At 33.8% G+C, this 27,512-nt stretch overlaps 1 protein-coding gene and 1 long non-coding RNA gene across 2 annotated transcripts; both read right to left on the minus strand.

Annotated features, from left to right (window-relative positions):
* Positions 1 to 9,863: 9,863 nt before the first annotated feature.
* On the minus strand, positions 9,864 to 20,774 carry LOC143051339 (conoporin-Cn1-like). Its single transcript, XM_076224279.1, has 3 exons — positions 20,647 to 20,774; positions 12,337 to 12,569; positions 9,864 to 10,640 (listed from the first exon to the last, which is right to left on the minus strand). The coding sequence occupies exons 1-3, from the start codon at positions 20,693 to 20,695 to the stop codon at positions 10,254 to 10,256; spliced, it is 669 nt and encodes a 222-aa protein (XP_076080394.1). The 5' UTR covers positions 20,696 to 20,774; the 3' UTR covers positions 9,864 to 10,253.
* A 3,167-nt stretch (positions 20,775 to 23,941) lies between these two features.
* On the minus strand, positions 23,942 to 26,124 carry LOC143052715 (uncharacterized). Its single transcript, XR_012971214.1, has 3 exons — positions 25,770 to 26,124; positions 24,859 to 25,011; positions 23,942 to 24,324 (listed from the first exon to the last, which is right to left on the minus strand). It is a non-coding gene; the product is annotated as an uncharacterized LOC143052715 (long non-coding RNA).
* Positions 26,125 to 27,512: the final 1,388 nt, after the last annotated feature.

The raw sequence follows: 27,512 nt of genomic DNA on the forward strand, positions 1-27,512 counted from the left end.
TTGAGGTATAATATATATCTGTTATTACGGGTTGAAGGGTCCTGCCAGTCCATTCCATTATTCAAAATACCCATTTCATTATTCAAAATTGGCTATTTCTTAATGTTCAGGTGTATTTCGATATTTAAGTCCTTCGTTACTCCTCTAATATGCGTTGCGGAACATATTGACTATATACCTTTTGTTCCTTTCTGAAGAAGCTTTTGATTGAGGTATACTATATATCTGTAATTAGGGCCTGAAGGGTCCTGCTAGTCCATTCCATTATTCAAAATATCTATTTCATTATTCAAAATTGCCTATTTCTTAATGTTCATGCGTAATTCAATCTTTAAGTCCTTCGTTACTTCTCTAATATGCGTTGCGGGACATATTGACTATATACCTTTTGTTCCTCTGTTGATAAGCTTTCGATTGAGGTATAATATATATATCTGTAATTAGGGGCTGAAGTCCATTCCAATATTCAAAATATATATTTCAAAATATCCATTTCATTATTCAAAATTGGCTATTTCTTAATTTTCACGCGTATTTTGGTATTTAGCTCTTCTAATATTCGTTGCAGAACATATTGACTATAAGCATGTTGTTCCTCTTGTAATCAGCTTTCGAATGAGGTATAAGGTTTATCTATAATTAGGGACTAAAGGGTCGCCGCAGTCCATTCCATTATTCAAAATATCAATTTCATTATTCAAAATTGGCTTTTTCTTAATTTTCACGCGTATTTTGGCAGTTAGCTCTTCTAATTTTCGTGAACATATTGACTTTATACATTTTGTTCCTCTTGTAATCAGCTTTAGAATGAGATATAAGGTTTATCTATAATTAGGGGCTAAAGGGTCACCGCACTCCATTCCATTATTCAAAATATCCATTTCATTATTCAAAATTGTCTTTTTCTTCATTTTTACGCGTTTTTTGGCTAATAGGTCTTCTAATATTCGTTGCGGAACATATTGACTATATATATTTTGTTCCTCTTGTAATCAGCTTTCGAATGAGGTATAAGGTTTATCTATAATTAGGGGCTAAACGGTCGCCGCACTCCATTCCATTATCCAAAATATCCATTTCATTATTCAAAATTGGCTATTCCTTAATTTTCACGTGTATTTTGGCATTTAGATCTTCTTATATTCGTTGCGGAACATATTGACTATATACATTTTGTTCCTCTAGTAATCAGCTTTCGAATGAGGTATAAGGTTTATCTATAATAAGGGGCTAAAGGGTCGCAGCAGTCCATTCCATTATTCAAAATATTCATTTCATTATTCAAAATTGGCTATTTCTTAATTTTCACGTGTATTTTGGCAATCAGGTCTTCTAATATTCGTTGCAGAACATATTGACTATATACATTTTGTTTCTCTTGTAATCAGCTTTCGAATGAGGTATAATATTTATCTATAATAGGGGCTAAAGGGTCGCTGCAGTCCATTCCATTATTCAAAATATCCATTTCATTATTCAAAATTGACTTAATCTTAATTTTCACCCGTATTTTGTCAATTAGGTCTTCTAATATTCGTTGCGGAACATATTGACAATATACATTTTGTTCTTCTTGTAATCGGCTTTCTAATGAGGTATAAGATTTCTCTATAATTAGGGGCTAAAGAGTCGTCGCAGTCCATTTCATTATTCAAAATTGACTTTTTCTTAATTTTCACGCGTATTTTGGCAATTAGGCCTTCTAATATTCGTTGCGGAACATATTGATTATATACATTTTGTTCCTCTTGTAATCACCTTTCGCATGAGGTATAAGATTTATCTATAATTAGGGGCTAAAGGGTCGCTGCACTCCATTCCATTATTCAAAATATCCATTTCATTATTCAAAATTGGCTATTTTTTAATTTTCACGCGTATTTTGACATTTATATCTTCTAATATTTGTTGCGGAACATATTGACTATATACATGTTGTTCCTCTTGTAATCAGCTTTCGAATGAAGTATAAAGTTTATCCATTATAGGGGCTTAAGGGTCTTCGCAGTCCATTCCATTATTCAAAATATCCATTTCATTATTCAAAATAGACTTTTTCATAATTTTCACGCGCATTTTAGCAATCAAGTCTTCTAATATTCGTTGCAGAACATATTGACTATATACATTTTGTTTCTCTTGTAATCAGCTTTCGAATGAGGTATAATATTTATCTATAATAGGGGCTAAAGGGTCGCTGCAGTCCATTCCATTATTCAAAATATCCATTTCATTATTCAAAATTGACTTAATCTTAATTTTCACCCGTATTTTGTCAATTAGGTCTTCTAATATTCGTTGCGGAACATATTGACAATATACATTTTGTTCTTCTTGTAATCGGCTTTTTAATGAGGTATAAGATTTCTCTATAATTAGGGGCTAAAGGGTCGCCGCAGTCCATTTCATTATTCAAAATTGACTTTTTCTTAATTTTCACGCGTATTTTGGCAATTAGGCCTTCTAATATTCGTTGCGGAACATATTGACTATATACATTTTGTTCCTCTTGTAATCACCTTTCGCATGAGGTATAAGATTTATCTATAATAAGGGCTAAAGGGTCGCCGCACTCTATTCCATTATTCAAAATATCCATTTCATTATTCAAAATTGACTTTTTCTTAATTTGCACGCGTATTTTGGCAATTAGGTCTTCTGATATTCGTTGCGGAACATATTGACTATACACATTTTGTTCGTCTTGTAATCAGCTTTCGAATGAGGTATAAGGTTTATCTAAAATTAGGGGCTAAAGGGTCGCTGCAGTCCATTCCATTATTCAAAATATCCATTTCATTATTCAAAATATCCATTTCATTATTCAAAATTGGCTATTTCTTAGTTTTCACGCGTAGTTTGCAATTATGTCTTCTAATATTCGTTGCGGAACATATTGATTATAAGCATGTTGTTCCTCTTGTAATCAGCTTTTGAATGAGGTATAAGGTTTATCTATAATTAGGGGCTAAAGGGTCGCCACAGTCCATTCCATTGTTCAAAATATCCATTTCATTATTCAAAATTGGCGATTTCTTAATTTTCACGCGTATTTTGGCATTTAGCTCTTCTAATTTTCGTTACGGAACATATTGACTATATACATGTTGTTCCTCTTGTAATCAGCTTTCGAATGAGGTATAAGGTTTATCTATAATTAGGGTCTAAAGGGTCGGCGCACTCCATTCCATTATTCAAAATATCCATTTCATTGTTCAAAATTGACTATTTCTTAATTTTCACGCGTAATTAGGAATTTAGGTCTTCTAATATTCGTTGCGGAACATATTGACTATATACATTTTGTTCGTCTTGTAATCAGCATTCTAATGAGGTATAAGGTTTATCTATAATTAGGGGCTAAAGGGTCGCCACAGTCCATTCCATTATTCAAAATATCCATTTCATTATTCAAAATTGACTATTTCTTAATTTTCACGTGTAATTAGGCATTTAGGTCTTCTAATATTCGTTGCGGAACATATTGACTATATACATTTTGTTCGTCTTGTAATCAGCATTCTAATGAGGTATAAGGTTTATCTATAATAGGGGCTAAAGGGTCGCCACAGTCCATTCCATTATTCAAAATATCCATTTCATTATTCAAAATTGGCTGTTTCTTAATCTTGACGCGTATTTTGGCAATTAAGTCTTCTAATATTCGTTGCGAAACATGTTGACTATAAGCATGTTGTTCCTCTTGTAATCACATTTCGAATGAGGTATAAGGTTTTTCTATAATTAGGGTCTAAAGGGTCGCCGCACTCCATTCCATTATTCAAAATATCCATTTCATTATTCAAAATTGGCTATTTCTTAACTTTCAAGCGTATTTTGGCATTTAGGTCTTCTAATATTCGTTGCGGAACATATTGACTATATACATTTTGTTCGTCTTGTAATCACCTTTCGAATGAGGTATAAGGTTTATCTATAATTAGGGGCTAAAGGGTCGTCGCACTCCATTCCATTATTCAAAATATCCATTTCATTATTCAAAATTGACTATTTCTTAATTTTCATGCGTAATTAGGCATTTAGGTCTTCTAATATTCGTTGCGGAACGTATTGTCTATATACATTTTGTTCGTCTTGTAATCAGCATTCTAATGAGGTATAAGGTTTATCTATAATAGGGGCTAAAGGGTCGCCACAGTCCATTCCATTATTCAAAATATCCATTTCATTATTCAAAATTGGCTGTTTCTTAATCTTGACGCGTATTTTGGCAATTAAGTCTTCTAATATTCGTTGCGAAACATGTTGACTATAAGCATGTTGTTCCTCTTGTAATCACATTTCGAATGAGGTATAAGGTTTTTCTATAATTAGGGTCTAAAGGGTCGCCGCACTCCATTCCATTATTCAAAATATCCATTTCATTATTCAAAATTGGCTATTTCTTAATTTTCACGCGTATTTTGGCATTTAGGTCTTCTAATATTCGTTGCGGAACATATTGACTATATACATTTTGTTCGTCTTGTAATCACCTTTCGAATGAGGTATAAGGTTTATCTATAATTAGGGGCTAAAGGGTCGTCGCACTCCATTCCATTATTCAAAATATCCATTTCATTATTCAAAATTGACTATTTCTTAATTTTCATGCGTAATTAGGCATTTAGGTCTTCTAATATTCGTTGCGGAACGTATTGTCTATATACATTTTGTTCGTCTTGTAATCAGCTTTCGAATGAGGTATAAGGTTTATCTATAATTAGGGGCTAAAGGGTCGCCACAGTCCATTCCATTATTCAAAATATCCATTTCATTGTTCAAAATTGACTATTTCTTAATTTTCACGCGTAATTAGGCATTTAGGTCTTCTAATATTCGTTGCGGAACATATTGACTGTATACATTTTGTTCGTCTTGTAATCAGCTTTCGAATGAGGTACAAGGTTTATCTATAATTAGGGTCTAAAGGGTCGCCGCACTCCATTCCATTATTCAAAATATCCATTTCATTATTCAAAATTGACTTTTTCTTAATTCCATTATTCAAAATATCCATTTCATTATTCAAAATTGACTATTTCTTAATTTTCACGCGTAATTAGGCATTTAGGTCTTCTAATATTCGTTGCGGAACATATTGACTATATACATTTTGTTCGTCTTGTAATCAGCATTCTAATGAGGTATAAGGTTTATCTATAATAGGGGCTAAAGGGTCGCCACAGTCCATTCCATTATTCAAAATATCCATTTCATTATTCAAAATTGGCTGTTTCTTAATCTTGACGCGTATTTTGGCAATTAAGTCTTCTAATATTCGTTGCGGAACATGTTGACTATAAGCATGTTGTTCCTCTTGTAATCACCTTTCGAATGAGCTATAAGGTTTATCTATAATTAGGGTCTAAAGGGTCGCCGCACTCCATTCCATTATTCAAAATATCCATTTCATTATTCAAAATTGGCTATAATTTCTTAATTTTCACGCGTGTTTTGGCATTTAGGTCTTCTAATATTCGTTGCGGAACATATTGACTATATACATTTTGTTTGTCTTGTAATCACCTTTCGAATGAGGTATAAGGTTTATCTATAATTAGGGGCTAAAGGGTCGCCACAGTCCATTCCATTATTCAAAATATCCATTTCATTATTCAAAATTGACTATTTCTTAATTTTCACGCGTAATTAGACATTTAGGTCTTCTAATATTCGTTGTGGATCATATTGACTATATACATTTTGTCCGTCATGTAATCAGCTTTCGAATGAGGTATAAGGTTTATCTATAATTAGGGTCTAAATGGTCGCCGCACTCCATTCCATTATTCAAAATATCCATTTCATTATTCAAAATTGACTATTTCTTAATTTTCATGCGTAATTAGGCATTTAGGTCTTCTAATATTCGTTGCGGAACGTATTGACTATATACATTTTGTTCGTCTTGTAATCAGCTTTCGAATGAGGTATAAGGTTTATCTATAATAGGGGCTAAAGGGTCGCCACAGTCCATTCCATTATTCAAAATATCCATTTCATTATTCAAAATTGGCTGTTTCTTAATTTTCACGCGTTTTTTGGCATTTAGGTCTTCTAATATTCGTTGCGGAACATATTGACTATATACATTTTGCTCGTCTTGTAATCACCTTTCGAATGAGGTATAAGGTTTATCTATAATTAGGGGCTAAAGGGTCGCCACAGTCCATTCCATTATTCAAAATATCCATTTCATTGTTCAAAATTGACTATTTCTTAATTTTCACGCGTAATTAGGCATTTAGGTCTTCTAATATTCGTTCCGGAACATATTGACTATATACATTTTGTCCGTCATGTAATCAGCTTTCGAATGAGGTATAAGGTTTATCTATAATTAGGGTCTAAATGGTCGCCGCACTCCATTCCATTATTCAAAATATCCATTTCATTATTCAAAATTGACTATTTCTTAATTTTCATGCGTAATTAGGCATTTAGGTCTTCTAATATTCGTTGCGGAACGTATTGACTATATACATTTTGTTCGTCTTGTAATCAGCTTTCGAATGAGGTATAAGGTTTATCTATAATAGGGGCTAAAGGGTCGCCACAGTCCATTCCATTATTCAAAATATCAATTTCATTATCAAAATTGGCTGTTTCTTAATTTTCACGCGTTTTTTGGCATTTAGGTCTTCTAATATTCGTTGCGGAACATATTGACTATATACATTTTGTTCGTCTTGTAATAACCTTTCGAATGAGGTATAATGTTTATCTATAATTAGGGGCTAAAGGGTCGCCACAGTCCATTCCATTATTCAAAATATCCATTTCATTGTTCAAAATTGACTATTTCTTAATTTTCACGCGTAATTAGGCATTTAGGTCTTCTAATATTCGTTGCGGAACATATTGACTATATACATTTTGTTCGTCTTGTAATCAGCTTTCGAATGAGGTATAAGGTTTATCTATAATTAGGGTCAAAAGGGTCGCCGCACTCCATTCCATTATTCAAAATATCCATTTCATTATTCAAAATTGACTATTTCTTAATTTTCACGCGTAATTAGGCATTTAGGTCTTCTAATATTCGTTATGGAACATATTGACTATATACATTTTGTTCGTCTTGTAATCAGCTTTCGAATGAGGTATAAGGTTTATCTATAATAGGGGCTAAAGGGTCGCCACAGTCCATTCCATTATTCAAAATATCCATTTCATTATTCAAAATTGGCTGTTTCTTAATCTTCACGCGTTTTTTGGCATTTAGGTCTTCTAATATTCGTTGCGGAACATATTGACTATATACATTTTGTTTGTCTTGTAATCAGCTTTCGAATGAGGTATAAGGTTTATCTATAATTGGGGGCTATAGGGTCGCCCCACTCCATTCCATTATTCAAAATATCCATTTCATTATTCAAAATTGGCTATTTCTTGATTTTCACGCGTATTTCGGCATTTAGGACTTCTAATATTCGTTGCGGAACCTTTAACAGCTGACTGTGCGGTATGGGCTTTGCTCATTGTTGAAGGCTGTACGGTGAGCTATAGTTGTTAATGTCTGTGTCATTGTGGTCTTTCTGGATAGTTGTCTCATTGGCAATCATACCACATCTTCTTTTTTAAATTTTCTCATTTTTATGCATTTTGTGGCATTTAGGTCCTCCGTAAACCCTCTTATGGTCATTTCGAATCAAAATATAGCTATTGTGTCACAGTCAATTTTTTCTATATTTTTTTCACTATTCACCGCTTCAATTTGAATAATGAAACATAAACCATTTCATTATTCATTATTCATTTTTCAATAGTGAATAGTGAATAGTGAACTATTTCATTATTCATTATTGAATAATGAATAATGAACTATGAATAATGGACGTACTTCAGCGCGGTAAAACATTTGCGAAAGCAAATTTACAGATCTAACATTGCTGGGTTGGTGTTTAGACAAGTTGTATATATTTATATATACAAATCTAAATCAAAAACAACGTTCAAACCTATGATTGCGTTGGATAAAAACCGCAATTTTTATACGTGTGCATGTAAAACAGATTTCTTAGTAGAGGGGTCTAAATACAGCACAAACCAACAAAAAAAAAGAAGTATATTTAAACAAAACGAACAGGTCGAACAACTGATGTTCTTTAACCCTGCTGACTACCATTGGCGATTGCCAAGTAAATTTGATCACAAGATGTAACAAAATGGATCTTAATATAAATTTAATACTAAACAGAAAACAATTAACTTGTGCAATGGCCACGATGTTATGCCACAAACATAAGGTGTTAATTTTTTCTTTTTGTACACCAGATCCGGATTTCGACAATAAATCTCTCTTCAGTGATGTTAGGGATCGAAACGGTATTTAGAAGGCCATATAAAATGTACCCTCATTTTTAGATAGACTCTTGAATTTTAAGAGTCAATATAGGATAAACGGATCATATAAACCGGAGGGAAAATTTGATACAAGCCCAAACGAAAAAATATAAACGAGTCTAAATTGAAAACTACGTTCAAACCTATGATTGCGTTGGATAAAAACCGCAATTTTTATAGTGTGCATGTAAAACAAATTTCGTTGTAGAAGGGTCTAATTACAGCACAAACAACATTTTCCAAAAGACAAATAAAGTGAAGAAATATATTTAAATAAAATTTGACTAACAGGTCGAACAACTTATGTTCTTTAACCCTGTTGACTGCCATTGGCGATTGCTAAATAAAATTATATATAAAAAAGAAGATGTGGTATGATTGCCAATGAGACAACTATCCACAAAAGACCAACATGACACAGAAATTAATAACTATAGGTCACCGTACGGCCTTTAACAATGAGCAAAGCCCATTATAAAAGGCCCCGATCAGGCAAGGTAAAACAATTCAAACGAGAAAACTAACGGCCTAATTTATGTAAAAAAAAAAACAAAAAAAAAAATGAACGAAAAACAAATATGTAACACATAAACAAACGACAACCACTGAATTACAGGCTCCTGACTTGGGACAGGCACATACATAAATAATGTGGCGGGGTTAAACATGTTAGCGGGATCCCAACCCTCCCCCTAACCTGGGACAGTGGTATAACAGTACAACATAAGAACGAACTATAAAAATCAGTTGAAAATACAAGTGGACGTGGCCCGGTACATATACACCCCGACACAAAAAGACACAATAAATATATATATATATATATATGATCTTTCTAATTTCAATGCCAAATTAGAGTTTTGACCCAAATTTCACGGTTCACTGAACATAAAAAATGAAAAGATGAGTGGAGCATCCGTGTACTATGGACATAGTCATGCTAGTTCTACTGTCAATTCAAGTGTAGTTCTTGTTCAGAATAATAATGGAACTTCTGTTCCTGAATATATGTGTGGTTGCGTAATGCACTATCTTGACCATTTAACAAAATCTTGCTTAGAAATAATATAGGGTAAAAAGCTATCATAAGGCACGAGCCTCTGGTCTTTGTTGTTGATCATGCATGGTTGTTTTTAAATTTTGATTCTTTTAAATGTTTCGAAGTTTAGTTCCTTTTTGCTGAACTAGTAATATTTTGGGTTAGTTACCCTATGGATACCACCTCCAAGTGTAGGATTTCCTTGCTGTGTTGAAGATCCATTGGTGGCCTTGGGATGTTTTTATTTTTGGTTGAGTTACTGCCTCTTTTGGCGCATTCCCCGTTGTCATTCTAGATCTTAGTTTAACAGTGATTGTATTTTGTGTTTATTTTGTGTCGATGCAAAGAGTACTTGTGTTCTTTAGGTAAGGATAAACGTACTTGTAAAATCTAGGAAGCCAATCCGAAGTAAAAACCTTAGTGTGTAAAAAATGTTTTATTTAAAAAAAAAATTATTTAAAAATTTTTTTAAAAAAATACGTACATCAATACCAAACATGGATAGGAAAACATGTGACAAGTCATTTATACAAATTCTTCTTCTTAAAGTGGAAACCTTGTGAAGTTCAACAGCAGCTATCAATTAATCGAAGCTTTTTCATCTACGATGCTGTCTTTAGCAGCAGTTGTACGTTAATATATGAAATTACGCAAATGTTTATGTTTTCTTTCGGCACCATTGTTGGCTGTTTTGTTAACATGTGTAAACACAACCGCTTTCTAAGAGTTACAGTATTTGATAGTTTATATATAGGAGGATGTGGTAGAACATGGGAATGACCTTTAATTTCTTTGTTCTACAAACTTGTAGGCCATTTATCTTAAATGGTCCAGAGTCATTTTTTTACCTGTTTCATTGGTAGTATTAAAGACGCACAAGTCGTATAGATTTATGACAGTTATCAAAAGTAGTTCCACGCACAATAACGTTTATCTCGGATCTACCACTCGTCCCCATTGTGGCAAGAACTTCATACTTTCCATCAGAAGATTCAACCTTACACTCTTTGCATGATTTGCCATTCTGGTAAACTTCCTTTGTAAAAGTTATTTCATTGTCACTTTTGTCTTCCATCATTTTTCTGAACCATTTGTCATCGTGTATCGCGCAGGAATTGTTTGTTATTCCAACGGTAAGGGCATTTGAAGTAAAGTAAGGTATTGTCCAAGCCATAACAACACGTCTGTTTTCTAATTTCCAGGATATCAACCCGCTGCATCCTCTTATACCAAAAGAACTCTTGTGACTGACCTAAAATAAAACAACTTAGCATGTTTGAAAAGATTAACAAATATTGAAGATATAAAAGCATTCTATCCCAGAAGTTTAATAATATGCTTGGCACATGATAACAATGTACAAAGCGTAGTGGAGTTAAAAAAAAGAGGAGTAATATAGCGGATGCCAAGAAGTTGTCAAAGTGGAAGCACCCGAATTTTAAACATTTATTTGTTTCCTGGCATTTTCAATATCACAAGAACCATAAAGCCCCGATCACAACAGATCGTACGATTTTTTTTTGTCGTGAGAGATCTATAAAATATTTCGAGTGGTCACATCAGCCACCGCATGTCCACGATTGGTACACGACAGAGAAAAAAGAATTGTAATTGAACTGTCGTGGGTTTGTCGCAAGTCGGTCGTGCGACAGTCGAAAGACAATCGTGAGTTGTTTGGGGCTATTTGTCAGGTTTTCATTTCATGGGATGCTAGTGTTACTGTCGTGTCATTGTCGACGTACAACTGTCTTACCACTGTCTTGAATCATGCCAGGCTCCATCCGCATGAATCTAACGAAATCAAACCGTTCAATAAATGGCCTAAACCACTAACGCCGGGCGTTTCGCCGGTTCCTAAACTGTCCACGGGGTCGAACCAACGCTAACAGGACCACATTTTGCTCTTGTTAGAGTCCGTAAGGCACCTACATGTACATGTATTTAGCAGGACCAAGCGTTATCGTTCTGGTGGCATAGCCATTCTCTTTAAACGGCAGACGTTTCCAAAACATTCATTCCCGCCGAATTGTATTCTTCTAAACAAAACAAAAAATGTTGCACGACGAACGTACCACTGTCGTACGACAGACAATCAATGTTGTGTGAGCATCGTACGAAATTTGGTATTCGTAAGACAATCGTGCGACTGAATCATAATTGTCTTGCGACAGTCGTAGGGTTGTCGTACGAAACTCGTGCAACAGTCGTATCGTTTGTCTTTATTAAAATGGTTTATGTTGGTACCCAAGAAAATGTGTTTATTTGCATGACACTCTCACGACAACCACAAGACAAAAAATCGTAGAGGAATTGCATGTCCAATTACACGAGAGCACCACGATGCCCAAAATATCGTGCGACTGTCGTACGACGATCACAAATGACCCACGATTTGACAAAATTTCATGTCGTGGCGCTGCATAGATGTGTTGTGGGTTCGTTGTGACCAAGGCTTAACTCCCGAACGGTCATCAATATTGTACTTGACCTCCATTTTGTCATCAGTAACAGCATATCAAAAATTGAACAGCTTTGGTTGAATGTTCCATGAGTTAAAGCACGGATACGACTTTTTCAATTTTTCAAGAATCACAACTCCTGAACGGTAAAGTTAACTTATTATATGGTCGATATCAAATTTACCTCTATTTTTAATCAGTAACAACAAAGCTTAGGTTGAACTGTTCACGGGTTAATGTACAGGCATTGAATGTGACACATCACTGTACCCTAATTGACTCTACTGTCAATCTGGGATCCAAATCCTGGTAGGACAGAGAAATTGGAGTAAATACAAAAATCAAGCTTAAGGAAGCAGGTTTCATTTGTTGAATCAAAGATTAAGATTCTGTAGTAACACATATTTGAAAGTAAAGGGTTTCGACTCGTTCATTGTATTTTCGGTTGCTTTTTTCAGCATTTTTTGCTTTGATTTTAAGTTATCTTACCACTGCTTGCACTGTTCCTGAACCTATAGACCTAGGTGGTATTGACAACATGCCTGTACATGATGCATACTGAGGGGACGATAACTCACTGTTGGTCCAATTCTCTATTGCTATCCCACATGTTATAGATGTGTGTGATCGCATAAGACTCTGGAGATCATTTCCTTTCAATGTTTGTCCAAGAGTTAAGGATTTTTGCAGTGTTTTTCCAAACTTATTCCAATCCACACGGCCTGCAAAGTGACAATAATTTTGACAAGTGTCAATTGATTTAAATTTTTGTAAACTATAAACTTGCTGAATCAGAAGTGTTTTTCGTTTCTCGTTTTTGCTGTTATGTGTGAGTCATAGCTCCGTGTTTAAGGCAGTACTTGGACTAATATTTGATAACTTACTTACTTACTAATTTCCTATAAATTATACCAAACAGCCGTCATTGAATGGAATAGAAATAATCGTATTTCGCTAGTAGTGGTTCTGTATTTGTTATGGAATAATGAATACATTAGTAGATTTCATTTTCTATCGTTAATTATCCATTTTTAGATCATGGTGACGATCCCTTGTCACCATCGTATGGTGTTTGTATATCTCAACTTGTAAGATTCGCTCGTGTATGTAACAACTTGTTAGATTTTACCGAGAGAAATTTATGTATTACTGAAAAATTATTACACCAGGGTTTTTGATATCACAAACTAGTCAAAACATTTAGTAAATTTTATCATCGGTATAAGGAAATAATTCGTAAAATAACTCAACATGCAGACATCTTATACGTTCAGTTATTTCACATCCAATCTTGTATGGTAATATTCTTTACAGAGCACAAAAATGTCAGTATTCACCTCAAAAGCTTACTAAACCTTTAAACAGACTTATTAAGAAGGAATATAGTTACGATACTGTTGTCAGGTCATTAAATATTGCATATTTTGGTTTTAATATGGATTCACTTATAGGGTCTTTGCATAGGAACTAATAAGAAATAGGAAGATGTGGTGTGAGTGCCAATGAGACAACTCTCCATCCAAATAACAATTTATAAAAGTAAACATTTATTTAAAAAAACAGTTGTTGGCTTGGCACGGGTTATGTTCTTCTCATATATTTTATGAAAGTATGATACTTAACCCCTAACGGGAAGGATTGTGCCTGATATGATGAAGACATAATCTTTCAATCAGTTTAATTAAGGTCTGGAGCTGGCATGTCAGTTAACTGCTAGTGGTCTGAAGTTATTTATGTATTGTTGTCATTAAGGTCTTTCCTTTTTCTAAAGGGAAAGACCTTACTGTATTTCTTCTGTTTATTAAGGTCTTTCCTTTTTCTAAAGAGAAAGACCTTACTGTATTTCTTCTGTTTATTATTATTAAGGTCTTTCCTTTTACTAAAGGGAAAGACCTTACTGTATTTCTTCTGATTATTATTATTATTATTATTATTCTTTTTGTTCCGCCAAACTTTGACGAAGTTAGCCTCCGTAACCGTAAGACGTGTCGCTTTCATGTTCACACTTTGTATCGGTGTCATGAATACCTACCCGGAACTCACCCTGTGAGTCGAAATATTTTGTCGGTTCGGAGTAATCCCTCCGAAACCCAAAAACCTTGTTATCGTTCCAACACCGTAACCGTAATAGGTAGAAAAAAAACAAAGGGTGAAATTTGTTCAGGACCAGACCCTGGTTCTTCGTTACATTTGGATCGAAAAGATTCAACGACTCATTGGTAGGGTTATGCCCCTATGAAAATTAACCGGTGTCGGTTGACCACCAAAACTCAGAAACCGTAAGTCGTAGACACCTAGGATCTTCACCAATCATCATCAATTTATGTATCTTTGAAAAATACCTCAAGGTCAAATTTGTATGTTGACCTTGACCTTTGACCTAACACCTTGTTATGGGATAATCTCAGAAACCATTATACTTACAGAAGTTTTAAATAGTGGAAAATGTTTGGGTCATTACGGCGCAACTTTGTTACATTTTGACCAAAGAGATTTGACCTTTTTTTAAGGGGCATAACCCCTGTTTTAGGTTTCTGAAAAGACAAAATCAGCTTTTACTATATAACCAAAGGTCCTAGACCCATGGGGTCTTCAGCAATGACATTGGGGACTAATGACCTTGAAATAGGTCAAAAGGTCAAAGGTCAAGGTCATGTCCCAGATAGCGAATTTAGTGTTTTTAACCTCATATAATGGATTTTTAGTGTGTTTTCAAGCTTTGTACGGTTGACCTTGACCTTTTCAATACATTCTACGTCTATTAGAACATGTATTTTACATTATAAAAGGAAAGACCTCTCAATTGTTCAAGAACAATTGACAGTTTAATTATTATTATTATTATTATTCTTCCGCCAAACTTTGACGAAGTTAGCAGCCTTAACCGTAAGACGTGTCGCTTTCATGTTCACACTTTGTATCGGTGTCATGAATACCTATCCAGAACTCACCCTGTTAGTCGAAATATTTTGTCGGTTCGGAGTAATCCCTCCGAAACCCAAAAACCTTGTTATCGTTCCAACACCGTAACCGTAATAGGTAGAAAAAAAACAAAGGGTGAAATTTGTTCAGGACCAGACCCCGGTTCTTCGTTACATTTGGATCGAAAAGATTCAACGACTCATTGGTAGGGTTATGTTACATTTTGACCAAAGAGGTTTGACCTTTCTGTAAGGGGCATAACCCCTGATTTAGGTTTCTGAAAAGACAAAATCAGCTTTTACTATATAACCAAAGGTCCTAGACCCATGGGGTCTTCAGCAATGACATTGGGGACTAATGACCTTGACAAAGGTCAAAAGGTCAAAGGTCAAGGTCATGTCCTATATAGCGAATTATGTGTTTTTGACGTAATTTAAAGGATTTTCGGTGTGTTTTAAAGCTTTTCAATGCATTTCACGTCTATTGGAACATGTATTTTACGTTATAAAAGGAAAGACCTCTCAATTGTTCAAGAACAATTGACATTTTAATTATTATTATTATTATTCTTCTTGTTCCGCCAAACTTTGACAAAATTTCCCTCCGTAACCGTAAGACGTGTCGCTTTCATGTTCACACTTTGTATCGGTGTCATGAATACCTATCCGGAACTCACCCTGTGAGTCGAAATATTTTGTCGGTTCGGAGTAATCCCTCCGAAACCCAAAAACCTTGTTATCGTTCCAACACCGTAACCGTAATAGGTAGAAAAAAAATGAAGGGTGAAATTTGTTCAGGACCAGACCCCGGTTCTTCGTTACATTTGGATCGAAAAGATTCAACGACTCATTGGTAGGGTTATGCCCCTATGAAAATTAACCGGTGTCGGTTGGCCACCGAAACTCAGAAACCGTAAGTCGTAGACACATAGGATCTTCACCAATCATCTTCATTTCATGTATCTTTAAAAAATACCTCAAGGTCAAATTTGTATGTTGACCTTGACCTTTGACCTAACACCTTGTTATGGGATAATCTCAGAAACCATTATACTTACAGAAGTTTTAAATGGTGGAAAATGTTTGGGTCATTATGGCGCAACTTTGTTACATTTTGACCAAAGAGATTTGACCTTTCTATAAGGGGCATAACCCCTGTTTTAGGTTTTTGAAAAGACAAAATCAGCTTTTACTATATAACCAAAGGTCCTAGACCCTTAAGGTCTTCAGTAATGGCATTGGGGACCAATGACCTTGACAAAGGTCAAAAGGTCAAAGGTCAAGGTCATGTCCCAGATAGCGAATTTAGTGTTTTTAACCTTATTTAAAGGATTTTTAGTGTGTTTTCGAGCTTTTTAAGGTTGACCTTGACCTTTTCAATACATTCTAAGTCTGTTGGAACATGTATTTTACATTAAAAAAGGAAAGACCTCTCAATTGTTCAAGAACAATTGACAGTTTAATTATTATTATTATTCTTCCGCCAAACTTTGACAAATTTATCCGCGTTAACCGTAAGAAGTGTCGCTTTCATGTTCACACTTTGTATCGGTGTCATGAATACCTATCCGGAACTCACCCTGTGAGTCGAAATATTTTGTCGGTTCGGAGTAATCCCTCCGAAACCCAAAAACCTTGTTATCGTTCCAACACCGTAACCAGAATAGGTAGAAAAAAAACAAAGGGTGAAATTTGTTCAGGACCAGACCCCGGTTCTTCGTTACATTTGGATCGAAAAGATTCAACGACTCATTGGTAGGGTTATGCCCCTATGAAAATTAACCGGTGTCGGTTGGCCACCAAAACTCAGAAACCGTATGGGGTAGACACCTAGGATCTTCACCATTCATCATCAATTCATGTGACTTTGAAAAATACCTCAAGGTCAAATGTGTATGTTGACCTTGACCTTTGACCTAACACCTTGTTATGGGATAATCTCAGAAACCATTATACTTACAGAAGTTTTGAATAGTGGAAAATGTTTGGGTCATTAAGGCGCAACTTTGTTACATTTTGACCGAAGAGATTTGACCTTTCTGTAAGGGGCATAACCCCTGATTTAGGTTTCTGAAAAGACAAAATCAGCTTTTACTATATAACCAAAGGTCCTAGACCCATGGGGTCTTCAGCAATGACATTGTGGACTAATGACCTTGACAAAGGTCACAAGGTCAAAGGTCAAGGTCATGTCCCAGATAGCGAATTATGTGTTTTTGATCTTATTTTAAGTATTTTTAGTGTGTTTTAAATGTTTTTAATGTTGACCTTGACCTTTGACCTTTCAACTTTTTAGTCGATATCTCAAAAGCGGTTAATCTTACAGAAATAGTAAACAGTGAAAAATGTTAAGGTGACTGAGGCACAACTTTTTTACATTTTGACCGAAAGGATTTGACATATTCTTAAGGGGCATAACCGCCGTTAACGGTTTCTGAAAAGGTAAAATTAGCTTTAACTCTTGAACGAAAAGTCCTAGACCCATGGGGTCTTTTACAATGACATTGTGGACCAATGACCTTCACAAAGGTTACAAGGTCAAAAGTCAAGGTCATGTCCAAATTATCGAATTTGTTGTTTTTGTCATTTTTTAACGGTTTTGTGCGTGTTTGAGAGCTTTTCAATGCATTCTACGCCTATTGGAACATGTACTTTACATTTCGAAAAGGAAAGACCTCTCAATTGTTCAAGAACAATTGACATTTTAATTTTATTTATTTTCTTTTGTTACATCTTCTGACACCAGACTCGGACTTCTCTTGAACCGAATTTTAATGTGTGTATTGGTATACGTTTACTTTTCTCTATTGGTTAGAGGTATAGGGGGAGGGTTGAAATCTCACAAACATGTTTAACCCCGCCGCGATTTTTCGCCTGTACCAAGTCAGGAGCCTCTGGCCTTTGTAAGTCTTGTATAATTTTCGATTTCAGTTTCTTGTGTATAATTCGGAGTTTAGTATGACGTCTATAATCACTGTACTAGTACACATATTTTTTAAGTGGCCAGCTGAAGGAAGCCTACGGGTGCAGAAGTTTCTCGCTACATTGAAGACCCATTGGTGGCCTTCGGCTGTTGTCTGCTCTATGGTCGGGTTGTTGTCGCTTTGACACATTCCCAATTTCCTTTCTCAATTTAATTGTATTTTTGACGCGCTTTTCTGGATACATCTTATTCAGGAACAATCAACATATATGAAAGCCAGGTATATATAATACGTAGGGAAGCTGTAAAATTAGTATTGTATTATCTTTAATGTCCTGTATCTATTCAGGAAAATGACAGTTGTTATCTTATAGTTCGTTTCTGTGTGTGTTGCATTGTCGTTAATTTTTTGATGCACTCCGGTGTTTCTTTTGTTTCTATTGTTTTCCTCTTATAGTTGATTTGTTTCCTTCGGTTTTAGTTTGTAACCTAGATTTGTTTTTATCTCTCAATCGATTTATGACTTTCGAACAGCGGTATACTACTGTTGCGCTTATTCAAGATATTCAACTAAGTCATGATGGTTCATGGAAATCTTTCTACAATATGACATCTACATGTATCTCAAAATTAAAATATATATGTTTTTCAATACCATCCTCGTTAGCCGTATCTTTAAAGAGAAAGCAAATTTTGATACTTTGTGTTATCCGAGAAACATAAAATTAATGTGTAGGTGCTTCTGTAATATTGTTGATCCATATATGGAAAAAACGGAACTTACATATTATCAGATTATTACATGGCTTGTTTCATATCGCATGAATTATCAGCCCTAGGTTCATTATCAGCCCAAGAGCCGAATGGCTCGAGGGCTGATATTGACCGAGGGCTGATTATACATGCGATATGAAAAATTACATGTTATGATCTTTTTATCATATGCTTCAACATTGGAGAATATTTTAACGAATCGACAAAAAAAAGATAATCAACAATTTACATAATGAACACTGTTTGGAAAAATCAACTTTTTTTTAAAAGTAACTTTCTAAATTATGTTTAAAACTTTAAAAAATGCATTTATTTAAAAATTTGTTATTTTTTTTTTTTTTTTTTTTTTTTATATAATTTTACACAATTTGCTTTCCAGTATCCAAATCATTGTTTTGTACACTAATTTGTAGTGTTTTTCACAAGACACGAAGCTTTGAGGTGTATTTTCCGGAATTTGCCAAGTGTCCGGCACCGGACTGCCAAGCGATAACGTTTATTATCATATACTTAGACTAAATAACATATGATTTTTACCGTATGATAATAGCATTAAATTAAAGTATTTTCCCTATTTTTCGAATTGGTGTTTTAGCGGGCTGATATGAAAAGTTTATCACATGCTTCGATTGTTATCAAATGCCTTTCCGTGACGTTATCACATGGCATTCCGGTGATACTCGGCAAATTCCGGAAAATACACCTCAATGCTACGTTTTCAGTGAAAAACATATATACATATATATGAAAAATATGGAATTAACGTTAATTTAATGCTATTAGCATACAGTAGAAATCATATGCTATTTAGTCTAAGTATATGATAAATACAAATATTCACCGTTTAGTCAGTGACAGGAACGTGTTAAACTTATCATTTTTCTTGATCTTTACTATATTAGTGCTGATTTCCATTTGGCCCCCTTAAATTTTTGACACAATTTCCGCCCAAACCAAATGAAAATTACTAGTATTTTATAATAGTTTAACAGGAGTTTATCTTTTAAGATGGACAACAATTTATAGCTAACAGTTTTCATATCATTACTATTATCATTTGTATTGACAATATAGGATACATGTATATGATATGTACTGCTTGAAGTAACAATTTCACAATTTCGTTATGCGTACAAACTATGGTTGTTTTGTAAGATTTTAATACTAGTAGCTTTGTATCAATTTGATGAGTTAAGCTCTTCACAACAGATTTTAACTATGTGTTCTTATGTTGTACTGTAACAGCACATTCCCAGCTTTCTGATTAGAGGGTACTTCTAACCTTCTTCAAACCCCGCCAGATTATATACATGTATGTACCTGTCCCAAGTTGGGAGCATATTCTTCAGTGATTGTCATTGGTTCATTACTGAAAAATTTGTTTTCCGAAATTTGTTTTGTTATAAATTAGGCCGTTAATATTCTCAATTGAATGTTTTCATTATTTTTATGTCGGGACCATTTATAGCCATACACATATACGGCATGGGTTCTTCGTAGTGTTGATATACTATTGCACAAATGACAGAAATAATACGAAAATACTGGAACATTCATTATTTATTGCAACGATGAGACTTTTCTTTTTTGCGTATTTGACGAAAAGTGCTTTAATTAGGGACCTCATAAAGCTTGTTTTCATGTTGAAGACTGTACCTTGACCTATAATGGTTTACTTTTATAATCTTTGGACGGAGAGTCGTCTCATTGGCATACATGCCACATCTTCCTATGTCTATTTAATGTGGTCTTAATACTGTACTTGTACTTTTTTCCGCGGGTACTTATTTTCGGGAATTGTGTATTTCAAACACGTTCGCGGGAATTTATTTTCGCGATTTTATAATCATTGCCTTTCAGTTGAAAGGTTTGATTTAGATTCGCGTGTATTTATTTTCGCGAAAATAAACCAACCACGAAATTCGTGAAAATAAATACACCGCGAAAATAAGTACAATTACAGTATTGAACATATTCAACATGAATTGCAGATAAACGCATCTATCTGACATCAACAAATTACAGAAATAAAGGACCATCATCCAGACTCTCAGTTATTGATTGTTTTTGTCAGATAAAGTGGAGGTAAAGACAACATGTATATGTATGTTATCTTAAAACTTTTACTTCCTGATCTGAAAAATCCACCGCGAGTCAATGAAAAGAAATGTTAAACTTTACCTTTATTAATTTCATTTTCTAAATGTTCACAGCTACTATCGTTTTCCATTCCTCTTCCAGATTTTATATGTGTTTGTATTTTTTTAAATATTTTTTTCTTGACTAAGCCTTAAAAAGTATAAATATAAAATCATGGTGATAGGAGTTTATCTCATTTGATTGATAACAGATATAGTTGTATATAATTTGTGTTACTGTTATGATTTATTCAAATTTAATGTATGACAAACAAGAATGTGTCCAAAGTACACGGATGCCCCACTCGCACTATCATTTTCCATGTTCAATGGACCGTGAAATTGGGTAAAAAATCTAATGTGGCGTTAAAATTAAAAAAAATATACCATAGGGAACATGTGTACTAAGTTTCAAGTTGATTGGACTTCAACTTCATCAAAAACTACCTTGACCAAAACCTTTAACCTGAAACTCCAACTTTCATTTTCTATATTTAGTGTACCATGAAATTGGGGTCAAAAGTCTTATTTGGCTTTAAAATTAGAAAGAGCATATCATAAGCAACAAGTGTACTATGTTTAAAGTTTGGACTTCAGCTTATCAAATTACCTTGACCAAAACCTTTAACCTGAAACTCCAACTTTCATTTTCTATGTTCAGTGTACCATGAAATTGGGGTCAAAAGTCTTATTTGGCTTTAAAATTAAAAAGATCATATCATAAGCAACAAGTGTACTATGTTTCAAGTTTGGTCTTCAGCTTCATCAAAAACTACCTTGACCAAAAACTTTAACCTGAAGCGGGACGAACGGACGGACGGACGAACGTACGGACGAACGAACAGACGGACGGACGCACAGACCAGAAAACATAATGCCCCTCTACTATCGTAGGTGGGGCATAAAAAATTAACTAAGATTGGAAGCATTGTTTTGCCTGTCAAAAGGGTCTTACTCAGTAAACAAATAGATTGCAAGTGTCGACTCATCATACATGTATCTATTGTTGTCTCTTTGACACATTCCCCATTTCAATTCTCAACTTTATCTGTTTAGGTATAACTATATTAGTTCTTTAATAAAGTTTTATACTGAAACAGAGACTCATATAGGATGAAGTCATTGGTAATCAGTTGAATATGAATGAATAACGAGTCCAATTGTATTACACGTTTTATGATCTTTCTTACTTTAACCCGCCAATAACCGTTTAAATCTAGTAAAAGAATATCTGCTAATTTATGAAAATCTCAGAGGTAAAATATAAAGTTAAGAATAGAAGCAGGAAATCAGCCGCTTGAATTTTACCCCGATACATGTACATGTAGTTGTATTTAAAATTGAGAATGGAAATGGGGAATGTGTCAAAGAGACAAAACCCGACCAAAGAGAGGAAAATAGCTGAAAGCAAACAATGGGTCTTCAATACAGCAAAAAAATACCGCACCCGGAGGCGGGCTTCAGCTGGGTCCTAAGCAAAAATGGTACTAGTTCAGTGTTGTTTATTAAGATAAAGATCTAAAGTTATAGTTTATTACATGTATACACTATCATAAATATAACGAAATACGATTAAAGACATTTTATGCGACGGTCATATGAATTTTTTGGCGCAAGACTGTTTTGACCGCTAAAAATAAGTAGCATATATGGGTCATTTTCAAAAAATGTCGAATTTTCAGTACACCCATGCTAAAATTTGTATTTCTAATGGAAATTTCAGTTGTAATGGTTTAAATGAAAGCTTGTCGGATTTGTGATTCAGAACATTAATAATTAACACACCTTACATCTATTTTGATAAGATTAAACTGCATTTAATGCCGATTTTGGGGGTATTTGTGTGCGTACATTGTCAGAAAAACACATTTCAAACGATTTTTTTCCGATTTTCTGATCGCCTTGATATCTGCAAAAGGGACTTTCTAAGAACGTTAATTATAATTCTAACGAAAAATCGTAGCTTCTTTATCATTGTATGTAACAGATTATCTACAAACTAAATTCAATCAGCGTACAGGAGGTTCATGTCTATCCTGTTACCGCTACTTCAATCAGTCGTTAAATTATTCTCCCTATGAATATTGAATCAGTCAGTGTTGATTTCAAAAATGCAAAGTAATCTTTACATTTAAAACGCCTCGTTTCTTGAACGACAGTGTAGAGAAAAGAAATTTCAAGACATTTAGTGAAAAAAATAGAGCGTACTTTTTTTCATGTCTATGCTGTTACCAACTATTTTGATTAATTACACTAACAAAATGGTTGTAAAAAGTGCTATAACGTGTTGGAAACCAAATTCACAATAGAAAACCATAATCACTTCACCAAAGGGAGTAGTTATTTCACAACAGCAATCAAAAACGAAGAAATTTGTCTATCCTGTTATGTCTATCCTGTTACTATGGTTGCTATGGTTACAGTAACAGGATAGACAATTATAGACAAAAACGTCGTTAATTTTTTTATCTTAACATGTAGGTGGAAAACGAATGAAATATTTCATTGTTTGAACTCATTTTAAGGTTATAACGTCTTAATCTTCCCAAATTAAGCATTTGCAGGTGCAATACTAATATCGGTAACAGGATAGACAAAAAGGTAACAGGATAGACTTTTATATAGTGATATATCAGAAACGTACGTTCCTGTTACCAACGAAATAAAGAGAAAAGTAAATTAACTTATAAGTGATTTACTTGATGTTGGGTTTATTTGAAAGGGTGAAAAAGGCCGAACAATATAAATTGCTATCTTAGACTTGCATTACTGGTGGTAATTTTTACAACCTTTGAAAACCAATTTTTAGAGCCATTTTGCTGTACAACCTAGAAAATTGGCAAATAATCTATTATTTTACAGAATGAATATATATAAAAGTTCATTCTCTTGAAAACCATCTAATTGGTTACGTAAAACAAGCTTAACATTTTATCTGAACCTTTTCTTAATAACCCAAAATTTCTTTTGAAAATGGTAACAGGATAGACAAAATATTGTACCACCGATCAAAAAATGTTTCAAGATATTCTTGTATGACATCATTAAGATTGCATCTTTTAATATGTTGTTCTTAAAGTACTGTTTGTTTTGATTTGCTTATGTAGAGGGTTGTTTGAATAAGTAACTTTTAACAAATTTTTCAATTTCAAAATTCGACATTTTTTGAAAATGACCCACATACACTTTTCTTCAGTATTGATATTTTTATACTGTTGGATTGCTGTCTGGGGAAGTATATTTATTTCATGACGTTTTACATCCTTCTTACACGTCGTGTAGTCACCCCAGCCCCCCAAACGAGACCACTTGAATAAAACTTGAATAAAAAAGCAAAATAATATTAAATTTTTGGTATCTTATATAATACATTTCAATAATCAATTGTTGGTTTTATTTTTATATAAACTCGAGAAGTTTTCTCTATGTCATGAATTCATTCTTGTTGGCATTCTGCTAAACAATTAAACTGTCTACAATTGAACAAATGTATTTAGCTCCAATCTCTTATGCCTAAATTCGGACGTGTAGTTCCACATCTTTCGAACACTGCCTGCCACAAGAAATATACAAAAGCCGTTCATAATGCCACCAACGCCACAGATAATGGCAGAGTACGGAAACTGAAGAGGGTTGTCCGGTATACCGACCTCGTCTAGATTGGTATCGAACAGAACATATCTGTGTATCATCTTTCCAGCCGGTAACCATATCATTATGCCTGCAGATATATAATTATTTATTAATATTCAAAATATTCAACGTTTATTGTGATAAAAAGATCGTTACAATTGATAAAAATATGCATGGTAGATAAAACATAAACAAACCTACGAAGAGTGTTTAAATTGTACGAAAAATATTCTGGGACCTTTACTTCGACTATCGGGACCATTTAAAAGTATAGACAAATAAATATGAAAATTAATACATTGTACATGTAGGTCACGATTGCCAATTTTATGATTTGCGACAACTAGAACTTGTGGAGAAAAGGTACGCTCATCCCTACAGGTCCCCCCACATCTCTGTTTAAAACTCCGCAATATCAAAATAGTTTGATTTGCGCGATATATAGACTGATTTGTTTGTACAATCTTTAAAAATAATTACATGCCATGACTAGCATATACTTTCTTTAAACATCTCCTTTCTATCTAACATTTTTCTTTATTATATTTGAGATATCTCGATTTTGAGAATCAGAGAGAATCTAATAAAAAAAATCTATAAAAAAAACCCCATAAAGACAAACCTGAGAAAAGGAACATCAACAAAGCTGCAAATCCTGTCAGTTTGGGACTCTTCTCCTTGATATGAAGAAAACATAGGATACATGCTGAAATACTCAAAAGGATTCCGCAACTAGTATACATTCGGAACTCTGTTAACCCAGTCATGTCCATGACTAAAATAGATACAATACTGAAATTATCCAGGATATGGTTAAAGCATGAAAATGAGATGTAGAGTGAATTCCAACAAGACAGCAAATATACAACATACAAATGCAGTTTGTATTTACCCATGAACTTATCATAAAGTGATCTTTATACGGTATCACACAGCAATTACCAAAATCTAGGATTTAATCATACCGTCTTGTATTGTAGTATATTACGGTGTTAACTTAAGCATATTTTATGTATCACGTCGAAATTACTTTGTCTTGAATAGAAACGAAATATCTTCCGCTAGACATTAAGCAGACAAGAATCTCAGAACAGATGGATTTAAAGTAAAATCCAATACAGGTGTTAAAGAACGCTGAGAACCCTAATATCAATATAGAATATAAAGATCAAAATTGTTGCAGATTGTTTTACGCCTTAGAATACTCTAGTATGGCTTATCATTTCAATTGTCCGAAGAGCTATAATATTTTTTTATCCACCTTTACCAACAAGAACGTTATAATTCAATGTTTGAAAGTCGAAATACCCCAAAACGAAAAAAGCAAGGTCTACTCATGAAATACATAAAAGGGACATGTGAGACAACTATATTTTCCTGCATGTATTTTGATAGACAAGGAATGGTGTTAAAGTGTTGACATTACCTGTAATACTGGTGACTAAATTTTCAATGCAACAAACTAGTAATTGTATCATTTCCTGCATATTTCTTGCTGTTAAACAAGCTATTTTCGTCTATAAAAGAACTCACCGTAGACGTTGTACATGTCTGATGGATAAAATGAAGTCTCACAGCCATCAGTGGTGCACATTTGTTGGAACCAAAGTCCTAGTCCTAATGAGGTCATAGAATTATTTCTCCATGATGAGTCAATAGATTGTGACCAGACTGAACCGGATATTACTGTCCAAAAAGGAGTGAATGTTCTAGTCTCGATCATCCAGCCGCTTTATTTTTCAAAGTAGATATTTAAATATGCGTCTGGGTTATCGAGACTATGAATGTTCCTGTTATTATCAAGATGGTCGCTAGGACACCAGCAGTCAGAGCAATGTGTGCATACATTTCAGCATGATAGAGACCTAAAAAATGTCAGAGCAAAAGACTATTCTTCAGTAAAAGACACATTTGATAAGACGTATTACTTTTAAGTGTGGTAACAAAAATATTAGATTTAAAAAAATTAAGTCGAGTAAAATTAATAAAGTCATGAATACACCTAATCGCTATTTATTCCATTCCGGATACGTTCTATAATTACACAACATTTTCATCCAGTTGAAATTATCTGGGACCCTGTTTAAACAATTCACCATGCATGATATTTTTTAATGAGACCTCACGGTTTAAACTACCGTAAATACTGCCAACAAAATATGTTTTATTTTAATTCTAATTTCGAAAAAGTGGATCATACTCTATCAAGGTTTCTTAATGATAGCTTTCTAAAGTCCCCTCCCCCTCAGCTCACTACTGATGACCTCTTTGTTCGGCGGCCTGACCCAAACAGAAAGTTGTATAAATGATTGTTTTCCCCGGATTGGATTAACGATAAGGTGTATTGTTTCCCATTCCCCCAAAGGCAGTGTCTACCCACATTGAAACACGTGACACTTCTTACCATTTACGTTCAATTCGTAACAGTCGGAAGGTTATTCAAGAACAAAGTTAACAATATTAAAACTTTTAAAAATTCACAACATTTCTGTCTAATACGACCTAGGAAGTCTACATGTATGTCAGTATAAAGAAAATCCTTACCGTCTCGAATAGTTCAATACATTATGAAAATATAACAGTATATTTAAATACGCTAAACATATCAATTTATTTGCTTTACCAATCTCCAGAAATCTAAAAATTTACTATTGTTAAACAAAACTTATTTATCATTATTTGAAATTGATAGTTTTTGTGTACAAAAAGTTTTTAAAAATCTTGCTTTATTTACTAATCATTTACATCAATATTAGAAATAAATTAACTATGATATTTAACAATACGTACCCTTTGTTGTCAATATTCACTATAAAATGACAAATTATGATCGGATTATTGATACTAATCTATTCACATAAAACAATATACAACCTGAGGATATTTTGGATACATTCCATCCGTGAAATATGAGATCAAACGTACCATAACCTCAAATATTTCGTTAGTTTGTTGCTTTTAGAAATTTCATATAGATTTTATATGTGATCAAATAAATGCGGCTGTTCTGACGCCTTTGATTTTTGTTCTTTTACTTATTATAACATATTTTTCGTGAAAACATTATAAAAAAATCCATACGTTTTTTTTCTTCAGTTTTTTTATTACATATTTTATTTTTTATATTTATATCCATATCTTAAATTCATCTAGGTATCACCGAACAAGTAAACAACTGATGGATACTTAAGTCTGGGAGACCAGATTTAGATGTATGTAATATAATTATGTAATTGGCTTTAAACTAGCATTCAGGAACTTCGAGCAGACTTATTT

This window comes from Mytilus galloprovincialis, chromosome 11 (genome assembly GCF_965363235.1).
Source record: "Mytilus galloprovincialis chromosome 11, xbMytGall1.hap1.1, whole genome shotgun sequence".
Lineage (NCBI taxonomy): Eukaryota > Metazoa > Mollusca > Bivalvia > Mytilida > Mytilidae > Mytilus > Mytilus galloprovincialis.